Genomic DNA, 21,000 nt, shown 5'->3' on the forward strand with positions numbered 1-21,000 from the left:
AGTAGAGGATCGGTCCATTTTTGACCCATTGTTGGGTTATTTTTGACCCAACTGTTTTTAAAGTGTGTCATATACCATGAAGATTGCACAGGCGTACCTAATGAAGTGTCCAGTGAAGCAGCCACCAAACTCGCATCCCTCAGGTATTTCTTCCAATGCGACGCCCGAGTGCCCCTGGCGTCCAAAAAGGATCAGTTCCAGACCTTCGAGTGCTACAAGTCGATGGAGAGCTTCGCCAGCAAAGTGCGCAACCTGGTGCCCGTCAAGTACGAGATCATCGTGATCACCGGCGACGTGAAGGACGCCGGCACGGACTCCAACGTCCACATCACCATCTACGGCGTCAACGGCGACTCGGGCCGGCGTCACCTCCGCAAGAAGTTCCGCAACCTGTTCGAGCGAGGCCGCACGGACCGCTTTGTGGTGGAGATGCTGGACCTTGGCGAGCTGCTGCGAGTCAAGGTGGAGCACGACAACAGCGGAACCAACCACGGATGGTTTCTGGAGTGCGTGGAGGTCACCAACACGGCCAACTCGGTCACCACCATCTTTCAGTGCGCCAAGTGGCTGGATAAGGGCAAGGCTGACGGCCGCACAGAGAGGGTTCTCTACCCCAAGTACTAGATACTTTCAGGACATATGAAAAGTCTACACACCCCCTATTCATATGCCACATTTTGTGATATATATTTTTTTTTAAAAGACCAAGATTTCAAACCTTTTTTAATGTAAACAATAACCTGTACAACAACTCAATTGAAAATAACTCATTCATTACCATTGACGGCTATAGACGTCAAAAATTCATTTGAACTATTAGTTTAACATTTTTTTCCACTTTTGTTAACAACAGTATGAAAAACCTAGAATTTTTTTTTTTTTTTTTTTGAAATACAGATGGCAGGTGTGTGCTGAAAATTTGCAAATTTGTGATTAGTCATGAGTTAACCAGTGAAGTCATGCGATTAATTACGATTAAAAAATTTAATTTATTTATTTTTTAAAATTTTTAAACTCATTCACTGCCATTGACGGCTATAGACGTCAAAAATTCATTTGAACTATTTCTATCAGTTTCAATTTTTTTCTACTTTTGTTAACAAGAGTATGAAAACCTATATATTTTTTATTGTACATTTAGAACAGATATAAAATTTGTGATTAATCGTGAGTTAACTATAGAAGTCATGCGATTAATTACAATAAAAAATTCTAATTGCCTGACTTGACTTAAAGATTATTAAAAATTCGGGGCGTCAGGGGATTACATTTTTTGGGTCAGTGTGAATGAAACATTTAAACATCATTAATGCGTATTCAATTTGTTTCTTTTCTGGAAGTCTTGATTTATTTATTTATTTTTTAAATGACATTAAATCCCAACATCCTTGGCTGAGGTAATAAACTTCCCTGCTTAGCTTAAATTTTAAACTTGTGCCAACATGCAACAGGACAGTGATCTGATCTGTATGTTATTTTTTTTTATTGACAGCAAATATCAGACATTTAGATTTTTGGTTTTCTAACAGCATTTAAAGGAATGGTGTCACATTCATATCTTTTGCAAGTTCCATTTATATGCAAAACCAGAAAAACTGGGAAAATTCACTTCAACAATAAATTGTTACAATAAAAACTTTTATATTTTATTAGGCTGTGTATATTGTATTACTTTTAACGTTAAGTCAGGGTTTGTCGACGGAGGATGTTGTTAAAAACTGCGCTGTCATTTTGTGCTGCTATGAATAAATGCGTCAGAAAAGGTGCATTTGTTGTCAGCATTTTAGGCGTTTTATTTGAAAAACACATAGAAAAAGATCATATACAAGACAATAAATAAAAAAGAGACAGAACAGTTTGGGTTAAGCTATGCAACTTTTTGCATTGTCATTAGTAATAAATACAGTACAAAAATCCACCCAGAGTGAATCTAAAGGTTCTTTTTTTTTTTCATCTCCACAATATTCATCACTGATCAATGTTATTCTTCATTATGCTTTAGCTATTGCTTTCATATTATTGATGATACATACTTCTACTTCTCTATAAAATACTCAAGATCATAAAACATTGCGCGGTTACAGCAAAACAGCAGTGTGTTGTACAAAGATGGCCACTTCCCTTTTTCACTGGCAGGTTAATAATAATAATAATCATAATCCACGTTGTTGTTTTTTTGTCATTTTTCTCATTGTTGTTGTTCACTGTCAGCAGCAAAGAAAGGAATATTCAAGAAGGTATACAGCATCATATGAAAGACATCTAAACAAGAGCTACTCCCACATACACATAGGAAAACCTGAGAAGGACATGCATTGAAAAAGCTTGTGCTTTCAAAGTTCTACTGTTTCGTCGGCTGGACTTCATTTAATACTATGGCTACGCTCCGCTTGGCTCGGAAGCAACACACGGGGGGGGTTGAGGGGTGGGTGGCGATTACACTGTGGCGGGCGCGCGGGCTAAGGCCAGTGAGAGCACACAAAGTCATTCAAAAAAAAACGCTAAACAAACAAAAAAATTAAATCAACAATAATAATAATAAATAGTCAAGACCAGCCAGCCAGTTTCATTCAAATCCAATATTTAGTTTTCCCTATTTTTTTTTTAATCTCCAAAATAATTATTAGTATCGAGAGGAAAAGCACACTGAAAAGTTAGCTTATTACATCCACACTCCATTTATATTTGTGTTGTTTTTTTTTTAAATATATATTTGTCAATAATGGCTCAAGTTAGCATGTTTAAGTAAGTAAAATACAATCCCCCCCCCCCCCCCCAACCACCCGCTGCAAGTACACCAAGCGGAAAAACAGCCAGCAATACAAAAGGAGCAACACGTGGCCTCGGGATTCCAGATATGAGTGTCAGCAACGTGGAGTCAAAAAACGATTGATTACCAAGCAGCATCGTATGGCAAAAAAGAGCGATTACTAAGACAAAAAAACGTGTCTCCGATCAATCAAAAGCAGGGACGCTAAAGGGTATGTCATCTCCATCAACAGCACCATGCTGGCTTCAAAAGTGGAACATGTTTCTTCTTTTTTTTTTGGGAGGGGGGGGGGGATAATAAAAAAATAATAATAATAATCACACAGACGGCATGCAGAAGCATCCCCACCGACCCAATGCATAATGAGGTATTCTTTTTTTGTCATATTTTTGTCTTATTTTAAATAAATATATCCATTAAATTGCAAAGTTATGAGACATTAAATATTCCACCACGATAGCTAGCTAGCTACAGTTAGTAATAAATAATGATTGTTAAATACTTAAGGCATCTTTAAATCACAGCATTCTATGTGAACTAGCAGAACCTCCCGTTATTTCAGCACATTTTTTTTTAGTTTTTTTTTTTTTTTTTTTGGATGGAGGTCTCACATGAGAGGAAAAGAAAAACACAATCAAGTTATTCTCCGATGACGTCCAAGCAGTGCTAGCGCCACGCTGAGGGGAAAGCAACAAGTCCGATTAGAAGAATAATGAAAGCATTTTGAGAGGGGCAAAAAGTCGTAATTTCATTTTTTTAAATTATTTTGTGATAGCATATAAACTTCATGGCCACTTCATATTACAAAACAAGTGCATAATGCACTCAATAATAACCCAAATATGGGTCAAAAATTGACTTATCCTTATTAATTGGGTTACTTTTGACCCAACTGTTTTTAGAGTGTGACGTCTGTCGTATGTCTTGTTAACTCATTCACTGCCATTGACGGCTATAGACGTCCAAAATTTATTTGAACTATTTCGATTAGTTTAACATTTTTTTCCACTTTTGTTAACGAGAGTATGGAAACCTAGAATTTTTTTTTTGTACATTTAAAGCAGATATAAGATGGGTGATTAATCATGAGTTAACTATTGAAGTCATGTGATAAATAACTTAAAATTTTAATCGCTTGACGCGACTTAAAAATTATTAAAAATTCGGGGCGTCAGGCGATTATATTTTTTTATCGTAATTAATCGTATGACTTCACTAGTTAACTCATAACTAATCAATTTTTTTAAAATCTGTTTTAAATGTACAATAAAAAATATTGACGTCTATAGCCGTCAATGGCAGTGAATGAGTTAAGAATGAAGCCATAATATGACAAAAAATTGGGAACTTAAAAATAGTCATTTTATGCAAAAAAAACACTATAACACTAAAACATAATGTTACAGCTTAAAAAAAAATAGAATAAATAAAGTGTAATATTGTAAGATGAATTGCAATTTAAAGCAAATAAAGACGTAGCATAGCAAAAACAAAACAAGAATTTTACAAAAAAAAAAAAGTACAAATTTTGATGTTTTTTTTTTTTAGAAACCTTGTAGATTCAATCTAATAACATTACTACATCTACCACTTTATTTTCCCAATTACTTCCTTATAATATAGTTTTTCCCTACACAATTACAACTTTTCCCCCCTCACTTCATTCACATTACACATGACTTATAATTCCAGCGTGGCCCTATCACTTCTTGGTAAAGAACACACACAGGGAAGCATGAAAATATTTGGAACGCAACCAAAACACACCAAAAAAAAAAAAAAAACCCTAAGACAAGAAGAACCCACACACGCCACCAAAACAAACGCAAACAAAAAAACAGGCAACTCCATATGGTAGTGCATTTACAAAAAACACAAGCTACATTACAATAAATATGTTTTGTTTTTTTTGCAGCGTTGCAGCTATTTCTCTTCACTGTGGCTAACGCGGACCGGCTCTATTCGTACCATGTCCAAATTGGCATGTCAACTAAAAAAAAAAAGTCAATGGCAAGACGACTGAAATCATATGAGAAGACAATGTTAAGAACAATTGTTTGGTTGTTGTTGTTTTTTTCAAAATGGATGGCTTTTAATCCCTTTCGCCCTAAGACTACATGCGTCCAACACACATGCATACTCAGCACGCACGCACGCACGCAGGCTATTACAGTCTAACCACGAAGGAGGTGAGCATTCACGCTAACGCAGGCAAACTAGTGTATTGTTTTGTTTCCCCTGTAACACCACTTGCAAGTGAGCCGGCGCAACTGGACGGAAACGAGGAACTGCCGAAACTTTTTGGACTGGCAAATACATTTCAAAATAAAATACATTTGAATGTATTTTTTTTTTTTTATTCAAACGTATGAACGTACTTAGCAATATGTTTCACCGTATTTGAAAATACATTACTCGTAGGCTAAATGCTAAAAACTTAGCATTTTTGTCCTATAATACAAAAACAGGCCACTTTTTAGCATTTGACCTATATACGTAATAAGTAAGCATGTAAACATTGTTTATTCATGTTTTTTATGATTCATGTCTGCAGCTCATGATTTCCCTTCTGCATTTTTAGCGCATGAGCATGTTAAAAAAAAAAAAGCTAAAAAATTGTTGGTTTTTTTGGTGTGCATTTGCCTACATTATATCAGTACGTTTGAAAAGTAAGTCTGTAAACCATTTTAATTTGTATTATTTATTATGTCTGCAGCTTCCGATTTCCCTTCAGCATTTTCCCATGATGCCACAGTGTATTGACTTGGGCATGAGCAAGTAAAAAAAAAAAAAAAATCTTTTTTTTTTTTTTTATCATTTGCCTACATTATACCCGTACTTTTGAAAAGTAAGTACATAAACCCTTAATTAATTGTATTATTTTTTATGATTTATTATTATGTGATTTCCGTTGCATTATGTGAAAAAATGCTAAGTTTTTAGCATTTAGCCTACAAGTACGTTTCACCGTATTTGCAAACACACTCTAAACATATTTGCCAGTCAAAAATGTTTACTCCACATTGGCAAGTTCCGCATTTCCGTACAACTGAGACTGATATGGAAATTAAAAATCATGACAAAAATAAACATCATCCAAAAAGTCACATGTGCTTATTCGGTAGGCAATAAGGTTCTAAGAAATGTCACTCATCTCGAGGCAAGATGGCGGCGTTGCTGTCACACACGGTCCCCGCAGCAGGGGTCCGAGGTCGGTGTCTGAGTGCGCGTGTGTCGAAGAGGATGGGGGGTGGGGGAAGGGGGTTGGGGGGGTCCCTGCGTCTACTTTGCACCACTACGACCACGATGGGCACGACATAGCTCACAAGCCTGGCACACATACATGCACATCTGATGATGAAGGCCGGTGGGAGGGGAAGGTGAGTGGTGGGTGGGGGGGAGGGGGGCGCGCCGCCGCCCGCTATGACAACAAACACGTCACTGGAAGCCATGCTTGCGGTTAGCCGCGTGGATGGCGGCTACAGTGTCCCCACCGCCATATCGCGGTTCATCGTTCGCTAACAATTGTCAAACGATTGTTTTGTGTGTTTTACAGTGAAGTCCAAATTTGCCGAGGAGAAGAAGAGGCAGAGAAGGTCCCCTCCTAACATAAGTGCCATTAATAATCGTCATTGTAGAGAGAATAAATGCCGGTTAGCACATCTCTGCTAACTTCCTATGGTGTTTTGCATTATGTTAGCATTAAGCTAGCAGATTTACAGAAATGACGGTTTATTGGTTTAACTATAGCAGGGGTCAGCAACCTTTACTGTCGAAAGAGCATTTTAGGCCAAACGAATAACAAAAAAATCAGCCTGGAGCTGTAAAACATTTGAACATTGTGATGAATAAAACAGTGTTTGTGTTAGTCTAATGTACTGAGGGCCCAAGAGCTAATTAGAGCTACACCATAACACAAAAATATGCAAAATCTAATACGTAGAGATAAAAAAAAGAGGTTAATTTTTTTTACTTTGTAAATTTTTTGATATTTTCGGCAATAATATGGACATATTATGCCTTTCTTCCTTTTTGGGTATTTTATGGGTATTTTTTTGTTTTTATCAGAATTTCTTCTTTTATTTTTGGACATTTTATGCCTACTTTTTGAACATTTCTACCTTTTTTTTTTAAACAAATAAAATTTCTGTTTTTTTTTTAAATTTCCAAAGATATTTTACGGTAATTTTCTGCCTTTCTTTTGTTTTTTGGACATTTCATGGTTACTATTTGCACATTTTCTTTTCTGCTTTTTTTTTTTATTAAATTCTATGACATTTTTGGCAATTTTATAGACATTTTATGGTAATTTTCTGCTATTCATCTTCTTTTTGGAAATTTTAGGGTCACTTTAAAAAAAAAAACATTTTTAGGTCATTTGACTGGCAATTTTTTAAATATTTAATTTAAAAAAAATCTAAATTATTAATTAATTTAAATAATATTTTATCTAAAAAAATTAAAGAAATATATAAAAATAAAATAAAAAATGTCCCAAATTTTTTGGGGTGATCCACAGGGAGCTCCAAGCCGCAGGTTGCAGACCCCTTAACTATAGTAAAATTTGAATTCTCCTCTCAGTTTTATGGGTGTTTTATAGCAAACCGCAGCCATATCTTAGCACTCACTCATTGATAGAATAATTCAATGGCTACACCACTTCTTAAAGTGATGATATATGGTACGATCCCATTTTTAACAGCAACAGAGTATGAAAAGTAATCATAGAGATAAAACTATATTTAAAAATAAAAAACGTTTTTATGTGGTTTCTCTGTTTAACGGATTTTCACCAATGGGGGGTTGGTTGTGGAACGTATCCCCCGCGATAAACGGGGGTTCACTGTAAATCCAAAAGAAACACAACACACAAGGAGGCGGGCGGGGGTTGTCCGCTATTTTTGGCCTTTGTACATACAACGCGCGCTATTAGCCTCTCCCGCCCGGTTTTCTAACCGCGGGCTATCTGTCACACAAACTCCCAAGTTGCTACACAACACTGTTACTCGGTAAATACTCAATCAGTACTATAGCACACCACAAGCATCGGGCTACACACCAATCATGCTTTTGTGTAAAATTCTATACACATGTGCTTGTGTGAGCGCGTACGTGTGTGTGTGTATGTGTGTGTGTGTATGTGTGTGCGTGCGCGTGTGTGTGAGGAGGGGGGGGGGGAGCACACAGCATGACTCAGCACGTCTACCTATAGCCACTCCCACCTTTTTCTCGTACATCCACTAAGTCAGCCCAGTCTTAAAAATGCGTCAACCACATCCCTGTTTGTGTTCTAAATGAGTCTGAGTGTGTGTGTGTGTGCTTTGTTGATATCCTACCCTTGCCCCCCCCGATTAAAAGAGGGGGAGCGAGGAGGCCCTACCCCACCCTGCGAATCCCCCTCAAGGGGAGAGTGGAGGATTGTGGGACGTGAGGCTGCGCGCGGAGGGAGCAGCTATCAACTGTCGGGATTGAGCTGGGTTTCAATGTCCACTCTGCAGATGGGGCACTTCCGGCTGGTCGCCAGCCATTGGTCCACGCACGCCTGGTGGAACAGGTGCATGCAGGGTAATCTCCTAAACACACAAACACAGGAGACAGTTTAGTGAACCTCAAAACAGTCAGATTTCAAATCAGCTTTCCCCGTCCAAATGAATGGAATTGCCATTGCAGCCTTCCACAAATGGCAGCCAATAAAAAAATCTGTCGTCTATTTTACTGAGGGAAAAATAACAATTATTTTATATTGTACGTTATAATGTTATTATGAATCCCCTTTGTGCTCAGAGGTGGTAAATCCAGGTAAAGAAAGTAAAAACTCTGCTAAAAACTGCTAGCTATCTAGCTCCCTAGCAGGTAAACGAGCACCATGGGAGCTAGCTAGCTAGCACCTGAAAGTAAAAACCCTGCCACAGTTTGGCTTTAGCCCCTGATGCTAGCTAGCTAGCTCCCTAGCAGGTAAACGAGCACCATGGGAGCTAGCTAGCTAGCACCTGAAAGTAAAAACCCTGCCACAGTTTGGCTTTAGCCCCTGATGCTAGCTAGCTAGCTAGCTCCCTAGCGGGTAAACGAGCAACATGGGAGCTGGCTAGGGAGCTAGATAGCATCAGGGGCTAAAGCCAAACTGTGGCAGGGTTTTTACTTTCAGGTGCTAGCTAGCCAGCTCCCATGGTGCTCGTTTATCTGCTAGGGAGCTAGCTAGCTAGCATCAGGGGCTAAAGCCAAACTGTGACAGAGTTTTTACTTTCATTTGCTAGCTAGCTAGCTCCCATGGTGCTTGTTTACCTGTTAGGGAGCTAGCTAGCTTTACTCTATGTAGAGCTCTACAGTATTGTACTGTATAAAAACATACAATCATAACATAATTAATTCGTATATAACAATATATAATTGCACTGTTTGCGCCACAACATCGATGCTAATTTGCATTAAGCTAGTGGACCGAAAGACTAAATTATGAGGTTGTTTAAAATATTCTAGGTGTAATTCTCTTTACTCTATGTAGACCTGTACAACATAATCAATTAGTAGTAACTAATCAAACCGTTTCAGTTCATATTTTTCATCCTTTAATTTAATGGACATTGTGCTGTATGCGCCTTGGGCACCAGGGGGCAGTATGGTGGAACAGAAGACGACTACACTGCAGTACTATTAGTCGGTTCAGTAACACAGGATAAGAAAATGTATGCCTGACACCATTGTTAAATTCCATTTATGCATGCGTTTGTGTTTAAACAAATTTATAACGACATCAATTCTAGTTTCATTCGACGTCTTGTGTTTATTGGTTTTGAATTATGGTAACGTTAGGCAAGCCGGCTTTCATAAGGCAAAGTTGAAAATACGTAATTCCCTTTTATGTTAAAGTTTGGCAGTAAACTGTAACTGGGAGTGGAGGGGGGGAAAAAGTTTGAAGGAACACAAGCCTTCGTTTTTGAAGATTTGTTGACTGTTCGTTGCTGGCAGAATGGATTACACAACTTGGCTGCAATAAGCAGAGGGGTGCAAACAATCTGATCAAACTGGTTTGCTGCCTAAGCAGGTTGCTGAAGAAATTTAAAATAATTATGCACAAGAGGTTCCAACAAGTAATGCTATTAATATTTTTGTTGCTCTGATGAATTGGAGGCATGAGGAATTTCAAGGAGCAGCAAAGAATTCCAGGCCCAGGAATTGGTTTATTGTGAATCAAAAGTTACATATTTTTTTATAGTAAGCTGCAGAACTTGAATGAGAAATGTAAGAGGAAAAGTCTGAACATTTTCTATTCTATTTTGGCTTCTTTTTTTTTTACACTGCAAAAAAAGAGACTCGCTTCTAAAATGTGAATACAGTACAAAAACAAACAAACAAATGTGTTTATGGTACCTGACATCCTCTCCGTCCTCCAGCATGGACAGACAGATGGTGCACTTCTCGTCCGTGTCCAGTTCCTCGTCGTCCAGACACATCTTCAGGTCCTGGGGGAATCTCTGCAACACCAACACAAACTCTTCATTATTTCTGTGTGTGCGCGCGTGTGCGCGCGCGTGCGGGTGTGTCTCAGCCTATGCCAGAGTGAGCCAAGTGTACTTTGAAGGAGGAGGGGGAAAAAAGTTGGAAAAGACTCAATGATGTCTTCTCTTCGAGAGTGAGCCAAATGATGTGACACTCTTTTGCAAGTATTTGGGTCACGTTGGCTATATGTGCGTGTGCTCGCTTATTAAAATTCACTGGAATGAGTCATCCCTCACGGTGATTTGGAGCAGTCTAGTCTCACTTCAGCTGCTGCTGGAAACGAGTTTGACCGTTGAACTCATTCCCATACAGTGTGCTTAGGGAAGGGCGATATAAACGGTATAGTCAATATAAGGTATACATTTTGCCGAAGGTAGCGATTGACTCTATCGTCTTACCGCGGTAGCGCATGTTGATGACGTAATCGCTTTACGGCTGTCCCGACTAGCGTAAATACGTCGGCGCGCACAACATACCGTTGACGTGCTTTGTCTATTCATAGTTTGTGACGGCACCAAATTTGCGACAGACGGCAGTAACACAACTTCGTCCTGAAATCATGTTCAAGCTCCAGTTAAGAGCAGTAAATTAGACATAAATGCGCTGACATCACCAGCGTTTAACGGAGCCTGCCAGCTAGCAGTGCAAAAGTTCCCCAAAATCGCTACTGTGGTTCTGACGTCACTTACCGTCGCAAAATCTATGGGGAAAAGTGTGCTACTAAAGCAGTTTAAATTTAAGATTTTTTTTTAAAGCAAGAAAAAAAGTTGATCATCTAAAAAATGTAAACTAGTTTGTTGTTCATTATTACGTGTAAATTTGTTTTTGTCTTCTGTATTTATAATTGTTCTTTAACCAATCAAGAATATATATTTCTATCCATTTACCCAAATATATATTTCTATCCAAATACCCGATTATTTGTTAGAATTTTCAGTAGAATATCTAGTGAATACCAAAATATTTGACAGGTGTAGCCCTAATAATATTAATTTTTAGTTATATTTGTGGCATGCACACGAGTTCCTTCACCACGACCCCTATCAAATCTAGCTAGCCTGCACACCGCAAGCCATACTGCATATGTATAATTTGGATTTGAGATTTGTACAATAAATGTTGTTATCCAAAGTAAATTTATTCTTTCATTGTTTTAAAAAATATCAATTTAGCTTTTATAAAGGACTACGTAAACGTATCACCCAGCCCTAAGTGTGCTTACCTTCTTGTACTTGTGAGGGAAAGTGAATCTCTCGATGGTGGTTTGGACCGCACCACGGTTCACGCTGCCCAGTCGGTCCTCCAGCTGCAAAAGTTCCTGTTAAGCGAAAAAAAAAGAACACAAATTTTGTGTGTGCTGCCTAGACGGGCTGCAGGAGAAAGTAAAAATGGTTTCAGCAAAATGTAATGCTAATAATTGTTGGCGTGGAGGCGTAAGAGATTTTTAGGACCAGAAGATGGCGCTAGAAATCCAGACCCAACAATTTTGCTGCCTAAACAGGCAGCAGGATAAATCTAAACCAGAATGTTAATGTGGTTCCAACAAAATGTAATGCTGATAAGAATTGTTACATTGTGAAACACTTTGGCTCTCAATCTTACCAAATGTCAATGAATTAATCGGTTACTCGAGCACCCACCTCGTAGCTCTCCCTGACGGCGGACGCGTGGCGTGAGGGGTTGAGACTCTGCAACGCTAGCAGGTGCAGCTGAGGGTACGGATAGTTTCGGATCTCGTGAACGACCTGGAAAAGGACGGAGAGAAGGGGACGGCGTCAGTCCCTCGGGCTCGCGGCGGAGGACCGGTGACAAATCATTCGATCCTGATCCGGACGTGATTGCGTCTCACCACTTGCGTTGAGGCATTGTTCCTGGGGAAGTGGTGCATCCTGGGAGATGTCAGGTAGTGTTGATAGTGCTGCGGCAGTGGGTGGATGTGGTACTGGTGTGGAGGGAGTCCTGCTTCTACACTTAGATCCCTAGGCAGGGAGGGGGGAAATGGTCCATGGTGATTATTGAAATTATTTTAAAGGGATACTTGACTCATTGAGCCATTTTCAGCAGTAAAAAGTTACTATTTTGTCCAGAATTGATTTAATAAAATTATTCTTTGTATACAATTAATACCTTTAAAATAAAAAAAAATCCACTTGCTGTCGACTGAAGATGACATCACCTGTGCTGTGCTGAATAAGTAGGTAACGACCAATCATGGCTCACCTGTTTTCTGGGTTTGGTTAGCAAACTGAGCCATGATTGGTCATTTCCTACTTCCTTTAGTACAGGTGATGTCAACTTCAGTCGACAGCAAGTAGACATTTTTTTTTTAAAGGTATTAATTGTACATGAAAAACAATGAAGTTATCAAATTAATTCTGGAAAAAATATTAACTTCTTAACGCAAAATCAAACAACCTCCATGCTTAATATGTGAATCCTAACCCTAAGTAAGACGTTTTGTTGAACATTTCCATTAAAAAATTGATGTTTAAAAATCGATTCAGCCGCATATTGAATCGATTCGAGAATTGCGTGCTGTAATATTGCGATATATTGCCGAATCGATTTTTTCTAACACCCCTAATTGCCACCAACAGCATTGGAGTGAACGGGAGCTCCCAAGTTATGATATTCCCCCAAAAATGGTGATATTGTTTTTATCTATGGAGGATTGCGTTATTACTATCCTGATGCCCGAAGAACGTCCTGTTAAAAACTATATATAAAAATGAAACTGCAGCAACTGAAGTGTCTTAAATGCAAATGTTGCTACTAAGGTTTGGTTAAACCTCAGAAAACTCATTACTGCCCATTAATGTTAACAACCCCCACGAGGTGCGTGCTGTTTACCGCTCATTTTGGTATCAAAAGGAACTTTATTCTCATCCTCGTTTCCTTGAATAAAACTCAACCGCAAACATGTTTGAACTAAACCGAATTCACAATAATCAGCCAACTCAAACAAAACGACAGGCTTGTGGACTTTTATAAGGGTTGCATGCAGACACGGTTTAGACGAGGACTCCCTTACCAGTCGGTGCCCTCGGCCAGGTAGCGGGGCTGCTGCACCACCGGCTGGGGTGGGACGTGCAGAGGCGGGGCAAACTCATAGCCTGGACGCAGTCTGTGGGGCTGGTGAGGGCCCCTCTCGGATGTGCGTCTACTGACACAAATATATTGATCATCTTTATTCATATGAAATGAAATGACCAAACTATTTTAGTTAGAACATAAATAATAAAATCAAAGGAACAACAAATGATCAGCAGCATCAAATCTCATATTGTTTTTTTGTTGTTGTCCAAAAAAAATAAAAAAATAAAAATATTTTTTTAAATCTCATATTGTGGTGGGAGCGGTACCTGTTGGGTGGCAGGATGTGTCGATGCTGAGCCTCAAGGATCTGCTGCTGAAGGAGGTATTGCTGGTGTAATGCCTGAGGTAGGAAGGGAGGGGCGGGGATGTCCTGGAACTGGGGGGCGGGCATGGGGTTGAGGGGCGGGTGGTGCAACGGGGGTCCGTGCTGGTGGCCGGGCGGGGCCAGGTGGGGGTTGATGCCCGACTGCGGCTGGCCCGGGTGGGGCATGGGGAAGTCCATGGGCAGCGGGGCCTGGGGGCCTAGCTGGAAGTGTCGGCAAGAGGTAGCATGGCTGTGCTGCTGCGGCTGCTGCTGTTGCCGGGTGAAATGGGATCCTGGGGGCGCAGTGAGGGGGGAGAAGCAGAACATGTCAGGCACGCCAACAACAAAAATGAGAGGGAATATTGTGGTGTCACTGTATATATACAGTATGTGTGTGTGGCATAGCATGTTAATGAAGCCCTACCTCGTACCTACGATGACAAAATGCTTCTGTGGGGGTGGGACAATGATGGATACCACAAGTGTCACCGAAACCAAACACCAAAATGTGCTCCAGCACCAAAATACGTGAGCCGCCATTTCAGGATCCTTTCCTGTTCTTGGAAGTGGACGAGGCTCTGAACTACCTTGGAAACTCAGCATTCCAACTAATTGCTGTAATATTTTATTATGTTTAAAAAAAAATCTAATAACTCATCTTAAGAGTTTAGTTCAGTGAACATCAAAGGATTAAGCTAGCACATACTTTTTCCCCATAGCTTTTTCCCCTACCAAAGGAGAAACAGGACTTAATGCCAATAATAGCAAAAACTGAGTGTGATTGTTTAGAATGACATATACAGTGGTGCCCTGAGATATTAATGACCCGATTAACAAGGTTTTTGAGATGCAAGCAGTCATTTAGCTGATTTATTATTATTATTTTTGCTTTGACTTCCAGGCAAAACTTAAGCTACAAGCACCGTGTGATGGCAGTGAACTTAACTCAGCAACAATTTCGCAGATAGTCAAATGTTCTTCAAAAAATGAGGGTTCAAGATATCAAAATATAAAACTAAGGGAATGCCATGTTGTCTATTTAAAACAACCAAATAGCTTCAGCTAACAAACCAGTTTAGCCTTATGCTAACAAACAATGCAAAACACCAGATGGTTAACTAATAGCAACAGTGTCACTGTTTTACATCCATTTAAACAAAAGATATTTGTATACAAATGAAGTGCAACAAATGAAGATGAATAATATAACAATACTCAAAGGAATATATTCGTTTAAAACAACCAAATAGCTTCAGCTAACAAGTCAATTTAGCTTAATGCTAACAAACGATGCAAAACACCATAGAAGGCTAACTAATAGCATCGGTGTCCCGGTTTCACAGCCATTTAAGCAACATATATTTGTATTTTGTACACAAATGAAGACCAACAAATGTAGATGAATCATATAACACTACTCAAAGGAATATATTTGTTATCCTCCAAGAAGTACGACTAATATTGCTGCAGATTACTGAGGCATTTGACCGTCTCCATATAATGTGTGCAAGGAACACACACCAGAAAGAGCAGCACAATGTCCATTGAATTGAAGAAAAAGTGTGCCAAAAATGGTTTAAATCTTTACATTCTATTAAATATCATTCATCTGCTTTCTTTAAATGTACAATATTTTAGAGTAAAAACCACACACAAACTTCACATCACGGAATTAATTAAACTACTCAGGGCACCACTATATTAGTTCATATGTGGTACAATTGTTTTTAAATCATCCTACATAAACCTAAAATATAGTTGACAGATCGTTTAATTTTGAAAGAACTTCCTATGTAACTTCCCCTTACCGACACAAATCTTAATACAGTACTTTTCTATTCACCCGGGCTTTGGCGTCATTTCAGGATTTACAGATAAAGTAAAAATCCCCTATTTTGAAGTAAATGGCTGAGATTAAGTTCTACTGGGAGAGAAAAAAAATGCAACTGTGAATTTGTGAACAGCAAACTGCAAAAAAAGGTGGGTTTACTGTATTCACAACTTGGCCTCGTAAAACCAAGACTGATGACGGTTAATGAAGTATGGCGGCAGTTGAACAGATCATTTCCTACGGGAAAAATGGGTTTGAAATCCAAACAAATAGGAAATTGAGAATCCTCCCGAAAAGATAGGGTTCACCCCTAAAGGTCTCACTGGATTTCACCGTCACTTTATCCATTCGTCAATATAGTGTAAGCATTTTCAGTTTAGCCCTATTTGCTCTTTCTCCTCAATGTTCAGTTTCTTGGAAACAGCTTGACTTGTTTTTTCTTGCTATATAAACCACAACTATTTGGCAAGCAGCGTACGCAGACAGTCGAGACACAGCAGGCTTCCTTGTGAAGCCGCGTGGTTTTAACGCATTGCACGTGTTTTGGAAGGCTTCTTTTTTTCTTTAATGGCAAGAACATTATTCGTGACGTCCATTTGGCAGAGCTTTATGTTCCCCAAAGTCAGTGACATGCGTTTGTATTTATTTTGAAAAATGGCTCGTCTGCATTGCATTTTCCGGAACGAAGAGAGGAAATAAAAAACGAAGGGGTCAGCCAGGCGGCAGATGGGTAGTGACCTTGCAAGGTCAAGTTCAAAGGGGTGGGGGCACAGAGAATGTTTGGGGGGGGGGGGATACGGCCACCACGAATGAGAGTAGATAGGCTGGTACGGGCGCTGTGATGGAGGAAGCGTGGAGAATCGTCTATCTTTTGTCACAGCAGGAGAGGAGGTGGGTGAGGGTGGAGGGAGGTGGGACGAGGGGGGGGGGGGGGGGTGGTAAAGGGAGGACAATAAATGGAAATCAGCAAGAAGCACACTGAAGGTTAGGAAAAACACTATATTCTTTATTGAAAAATATTAGTAAATTGTGTTTTTCTTTCTCTCTTTTTTTGTTGTTGTAATAATAGTATAAAAATCCATGCAACCAAAAATAAACCACATAGACTGAAGGCAAGGCCCACCATGCTCCGTATAGGGTTAAATAAAGGAACAAAAGCAGCATCCAATGAGCTACAGCACATGATTCAAGTACAGCAGGGTAACATCTTTACTACAGAAAGATTACATTGGATTCTCACAGGTCAATGTAGAGTCAAAACAAAACAAAAAAATATGAATCATAAAATGTGACCATGCATTGGAAAAGTACTATAAAGAGAGACCACAACCAAACAATAGAGACGTTATTTACTAATAGAGAATTTCTTTTAGCAGTGCAGGAAAATATAGGCATCCCTGTGAAATGGATAGCATTTTGGCCTTATGTTAGTTAGTGGGGGGGATTTTAGAAAGTGATGAACCACCAGTTAGCTTGTTTTGCCTGCTGATACAGTGGAACCTCCAAAGTCTAAACGCTGTCTCACAGCTTAAAAATTGGGAGTGTTTCAGGAAAAACATGCATTCATGTCATATAAATTTGGAACATCTGTTATAAGAGCACCTCACTAGACTTTTTTACATCTTTACAATACTCTTTTTTTTTTTTTTTTTTAAATAGACTCTTATGGTGTCCAAGCACTTTTGTTCTTTTTTTAGCGAGCTTCTCGGTTGTCAATGTAAACATCATGTACTATTTGGTTTTTGTGTACAGTTTTCCTAAGTTCCCCAACATTTATGCTAATTTTCATTAGCTCACCAGTAGCTAGCATTAAGCTAGCAGACTTTTGTTCGATGAAATTTGATTATTTGCTTGGTTGAACATTTAGGAGTTAAAATGTACATTTCATTCCCTTCACAGTAAACTTATTTTGTTCCCATTCCTTGAGCAAAGCCCCCCCCCCCCAGTCAGTATTAACCATGGTTCTTTTAACAAAGGATATTCTGTAAGTGCTGTTGTCCATCCGTTTGTGCTGTTCAACAAGAAGGAGCACTGATGTAACTATGCTAACTAGCGTGTGCTATGTTTTCGTGTTTTTACATTAGTGGTTGTTTTTAAATAAAACATGGAGGTATAATTACATCTTCACAGTCATCAGTGAAGAGGGCATTTAGAAGATTATTAAGACAGGATAGCTTCTTTTCAGGCTTGGACCTACCACATTTTACTCAAATCATTGCCTGTGCATTTAATATGCATTTTATGATGGAGAAAGTTTGCCTCACTTTAACACATACGATTTTTCATGTTTACAAGGCATGTAATGAACTACCAGCAAAGGAATACGTGGTCGTGCGACAAGGCGACTCGCTCATTAACGCTGTACTTCCACCTAATTTTATATTTACAGCCTACAAGTGTTTTTACAATATTTAGTGTAATTATGCCTTTTAGGTTAGTGATGTACTGCGGCACGTTCTAACCTTTGGGTTTCATTACGCCCGTCATTCGTAATACGAGGACTATAAATAGTCTTTATTTTATGATATTGGACTAAGAGTCCAGAATAAAGTTGAGTTGAATTTGTATTACCACTCCTACAGACTGGTTAACTTCCACTTATACTTGGATGAAAGTTAAATAAAGGATAAAAGGTACTTGAAAAAAAATCCTGTATCGTTAAGACATGTTTCCAGGAAAGCAACACCATTAAAGCAAATTAATTTCAGTTGGGAAATGTTGCTTTGATATCTAAACAAATCACCGGACAGAGAGCGTTCCATATTTGAGGTACCACTGTATTCTATAAATTGTATTTTTGGAGCCTGTTAAAAAGAGAGGTAGGGCAAGCAGCCCTAACAATTCAGTGTGATTCAAAGATTTTTTTTTCTTTTGCAAAGGGGGAACAAAAGGACTACACAAAATGGAGACAGTTATGGCAGGTTGTCGTGTGCAGGTGCAGTGTACCGTCATTCCATTCACTTCCAGCAGAAACTCCAAAGTCCAAAAGTGGTAAAATTTGGAATTCAAACTAAATTTTCTGTGACAATTTTTTTTTGTGCGGCACAAAAGGGTGGATTTGGTGTGTTTTTTTTTTTATACGACTGACTACCTTAACACTGTACATGTTGTACTGTGTTTTAAGCAATCATTAAAGGCACGTCTTAACAGAGATAATATATGCGTATGGCATATGCATATTAGCATTAAACAGCTAGATTTTTATTGGATTAAATTGTAAATTTGGGGTGAGTTTGGTGTTTAAATATACAATTACAGGAAACTTGTGTTTAAAGAGTAGGCAACGCTTTTTGCCCCTCTTTTTTTTTTAAATAAATATCTATTATAAGGTTTCCCTATATTGCAGCTTTGTGGGTCAAGAACATATCAGATGCTCACCGATAAATGGGGTTCAACTGTATGACTTTTATGAATTTTAAAATATTACTTAAAACATTGCCTGTAGCATTAATAAGTATCACTATACCGTCATTCTCATTTGTGTTCATATAATGGCCAAGAAATGTTTCTAAAAAATATATTAGCTGTGACTTTACCACTGCTACTTTTATGATGATGGTGACAGTCTGATCTTGGAACAAGTAGGAATAATTTCACCAATAATAACAACCCGTCACTGAAGGGCTTGTGTTGGACTGTGGAGGTTCCGCCGCACAGCGAAAAGCTGCTTTCGCCGTCCAAATTGTCATATGAGAACATGTACACTGCACCTTGAGTGAAGAGAAAAGGAGGATGAGCCAAATTCTGGTGTTCAACGATGCAAGTGCAGCCGTTTTGGAGATCATGCAAAAATGTATCCACTTGACAGGAATTTACAGCATGTTGTCTATCAAAAGACTGGATGGGAGGTACACAATGACATTCCATTAAAAAAAGGAGCTACATGTCCACTCGGGTGCTACAGCAAAAAATTGACAGAAACAAAAGACAAAAAGGTGCTCTGCTTCTAAGATGTTAGCTATGTTTTTTTTTTAGTCTGCTTGACATGGTTGGAATACATCTTGAAGGGAGGAGGAGGAGGAAAAGGATAGGGGGAGGGGGAGCTTTTTTTGTTTTTGTTTTTAATACCAATGTCGTCTTCGGATGGAAAGAGGAAATGAAGAAGGGGTTCACAATACAGCTAAATGCAGAGAACAGGCAGAGGCCACGCCACACCACACAGCAGCAGATGATCATTAGCTACACAATGGGGGGGACGACAAAGATCTGATAAATGCAGAATGTAGAGCCAGCCTCCATACTATGAAACAGGGAAATAAGAACAGAAATAAAAGCACAATGAAATCACTGATGCCACTGTTGTCAAATTAATGTTACACTGTAGCTTCTGTGTGTGCTTTTTTTTAGCCGCTCGCTCGCGTCTGTGTACAAAAAAAAAAGAAAAAAGCAAAGCTCCAAACACAAAACAGCTGACAATTTTCATCAAATGGGAATTATTATTTTTCTAGCGCAAATTCTCGTGCGTATCGATTACCAATTTCACCCATCGTCGCAAAGAGTCATAAATAATCGCGGTGGCGAAAGCAGATGATCTTCAAATGACATCATCACAGATAAGATGACTGGCTGGGGAAGGCTACGGCTATTTTGCGGTATTTTTTTTTTTACGGTGCAAACACACCGTCGCGTGTAAAACAAAATAGAAGGTGCGCATTACAATGTAACCCAAGTGACATGAGCGGAAAATGGATGGAGCCGCTGTGTTCTGTAGGGGAATGTTGTTTGCACACAACAGCCGGCGCTTGCCGATTTGCCGAATCCTTTGTGACAATTGATTCTGCTTCAGGATGTAGCCAGCCCCCATACCAGTCAGTTAGCTATCTCCAGTGGCGGTATGTAAATGTTAATTAGAGCCGAATACAACCGACAAATTGCGTCATTCGGTGGTTTACGATTATCTGCGAACAAAGCGAAAACGTCAAAGTGAATTTGGCAACCAGTTCGAGCGGAAACGACGCGCTAGCCGACGAGAGCTAAGCCAGCGGCTAAGTTGGGAGCTAGCTAGCTAACAGCTGCAGTGAATATTAAGATAAACAGGGCACATGTTTTAGCGTGCGTAGCAACAAACTACGACCTACCTCGGTTTCTTACTGAGCCAAAAACGGGGAGAACCAGGTATCCGACATGCACTAACACCATCCTGGGATCCTTATCTTACGACTCCGCCGGGTTATTTGGAGAGAAAGAGTGCGGTGGTGGTAGTAGCCCATGCGGATCTACATTCAGGCGGCTGGGCTGGCTAGCAGCGCGCGGGCCGAGCAACCGAAGCGTCTGTCTCGCCGACTGACTGACTACACTGCTGTACGACTGTACAGGAGCTCCGTGTCTGCCTGCGATCGACGGACCCGAGTGCCTGGTGATGACTGACAAAAGGAGACGTGTCATTCCGCGGAGCCAGCGAAGGGGGCGCTGTTTCCCCGCGGCGTGACCTGAAGAGACCTAGTACGATAGGCAACCGGTGGGCTGTGGGCCGCATGGGGCTCCGACCACACTCTGAGTGGC

At 39.6% G+C, this 21,000-nt stretch overlaps 2 protein-coding genes across 3 annotated transcripts in view; one reads left to right on the forward strand and one right to left on the reverse strand.

The window, feature by feature from the left end:
• The window catches only part of loxhd1b (lipoxygenase homology PLAT domains 1b), a 26,547-nt gene extending 24,724 nt beyond the window's left edge, over positions 1-1,823 (forward strand). The window contains exon 42 of the mRNA XM_077560245.1: positions 144-1,823. Coding sequence (XP_077416371.1) covers positions 144-624 — 481 coding nt within the window. The 3' untranslated portion in view covers positions 625-1,823. The remainder of the gene's footprint in view (positions 1-143) is intronic.
• LOC144048359 (E3 ubiquitin-protein ligase ARK2C-like) lies at positions 1,769-20,720 on the reverse strand. Of its 2 annotated transcripts, none has more exons than XM_077560240.1 (8): positions 20,577-20,720; positions 13,630-13,960; positions 13,299-13,427; positions 12,117-12,246; positions 11,908-12,012; positions 11,490-11,585; positions 10,139-10,242; positions 1,769-8,343 (listed from the first exon to the last, which is right to left on the reverse strand). In XM_077560240.1, exons 1-8 carry the CDS (start codon positions 20,635-20,637, stop codon positions 8,226-8,228), a joined length of 1,074 nt encoding a protein of 357 aa, XP_077416366.1. In that variant the 5' UTR covers positions 20,638-20,720; the 3' UTR covers positions 1,769-8,225. The 2 variants fall into 2 exon arrangements, with proteins under 2 accessions (XP_077416366.1, XP_077416365.1); XM_077560239.1 differs by having other exon boundaries at positions 13,299-13,430.
• Positions 20,721-21,000: the final 280 nt, after the last annotated feature.

The sequence above is a fragment of the Vanacampus margaritifer genome, chromosome 3 (assembly GCF_051991255.1).
Source record: "Vanacampus margaritifer isolate UIUO_Vmar chromosome 3, RoL_Vmar_1.0, whole genome shotgun sequence".
NCBI lineage: Eukaryota > Metazoa > Chordata > Actinopteri > Syngnathiformes > Syngnathidae > Vanacampus > Vanacampus margaritifer.

Bases quoted from the DNA above. Each gene is read 5' to 3' on its own strand.
- LOC144048359 (XM_077560239.1), bottom strand. From the start codon at position 20,637: ATGGTGTTAGTGCATGTCGGATACCTGGTTCTCCCCGTTTTTGGCTCA. The intron at 13,431-13,629 runs GTACCGCTCCCA...TATTTGTGTCAG, and splicing joins CACATCCTGCCACCCAACAG to TAGACGCACATCCGAGAGGG. The intron at 12,013-12,116 runs GTGAGACGCAAT...GTCCTTTTCCAG, and splicing joins ACAATGCCTCAACGCAAGTG to GTCGTTCACGAGATCCGAAA.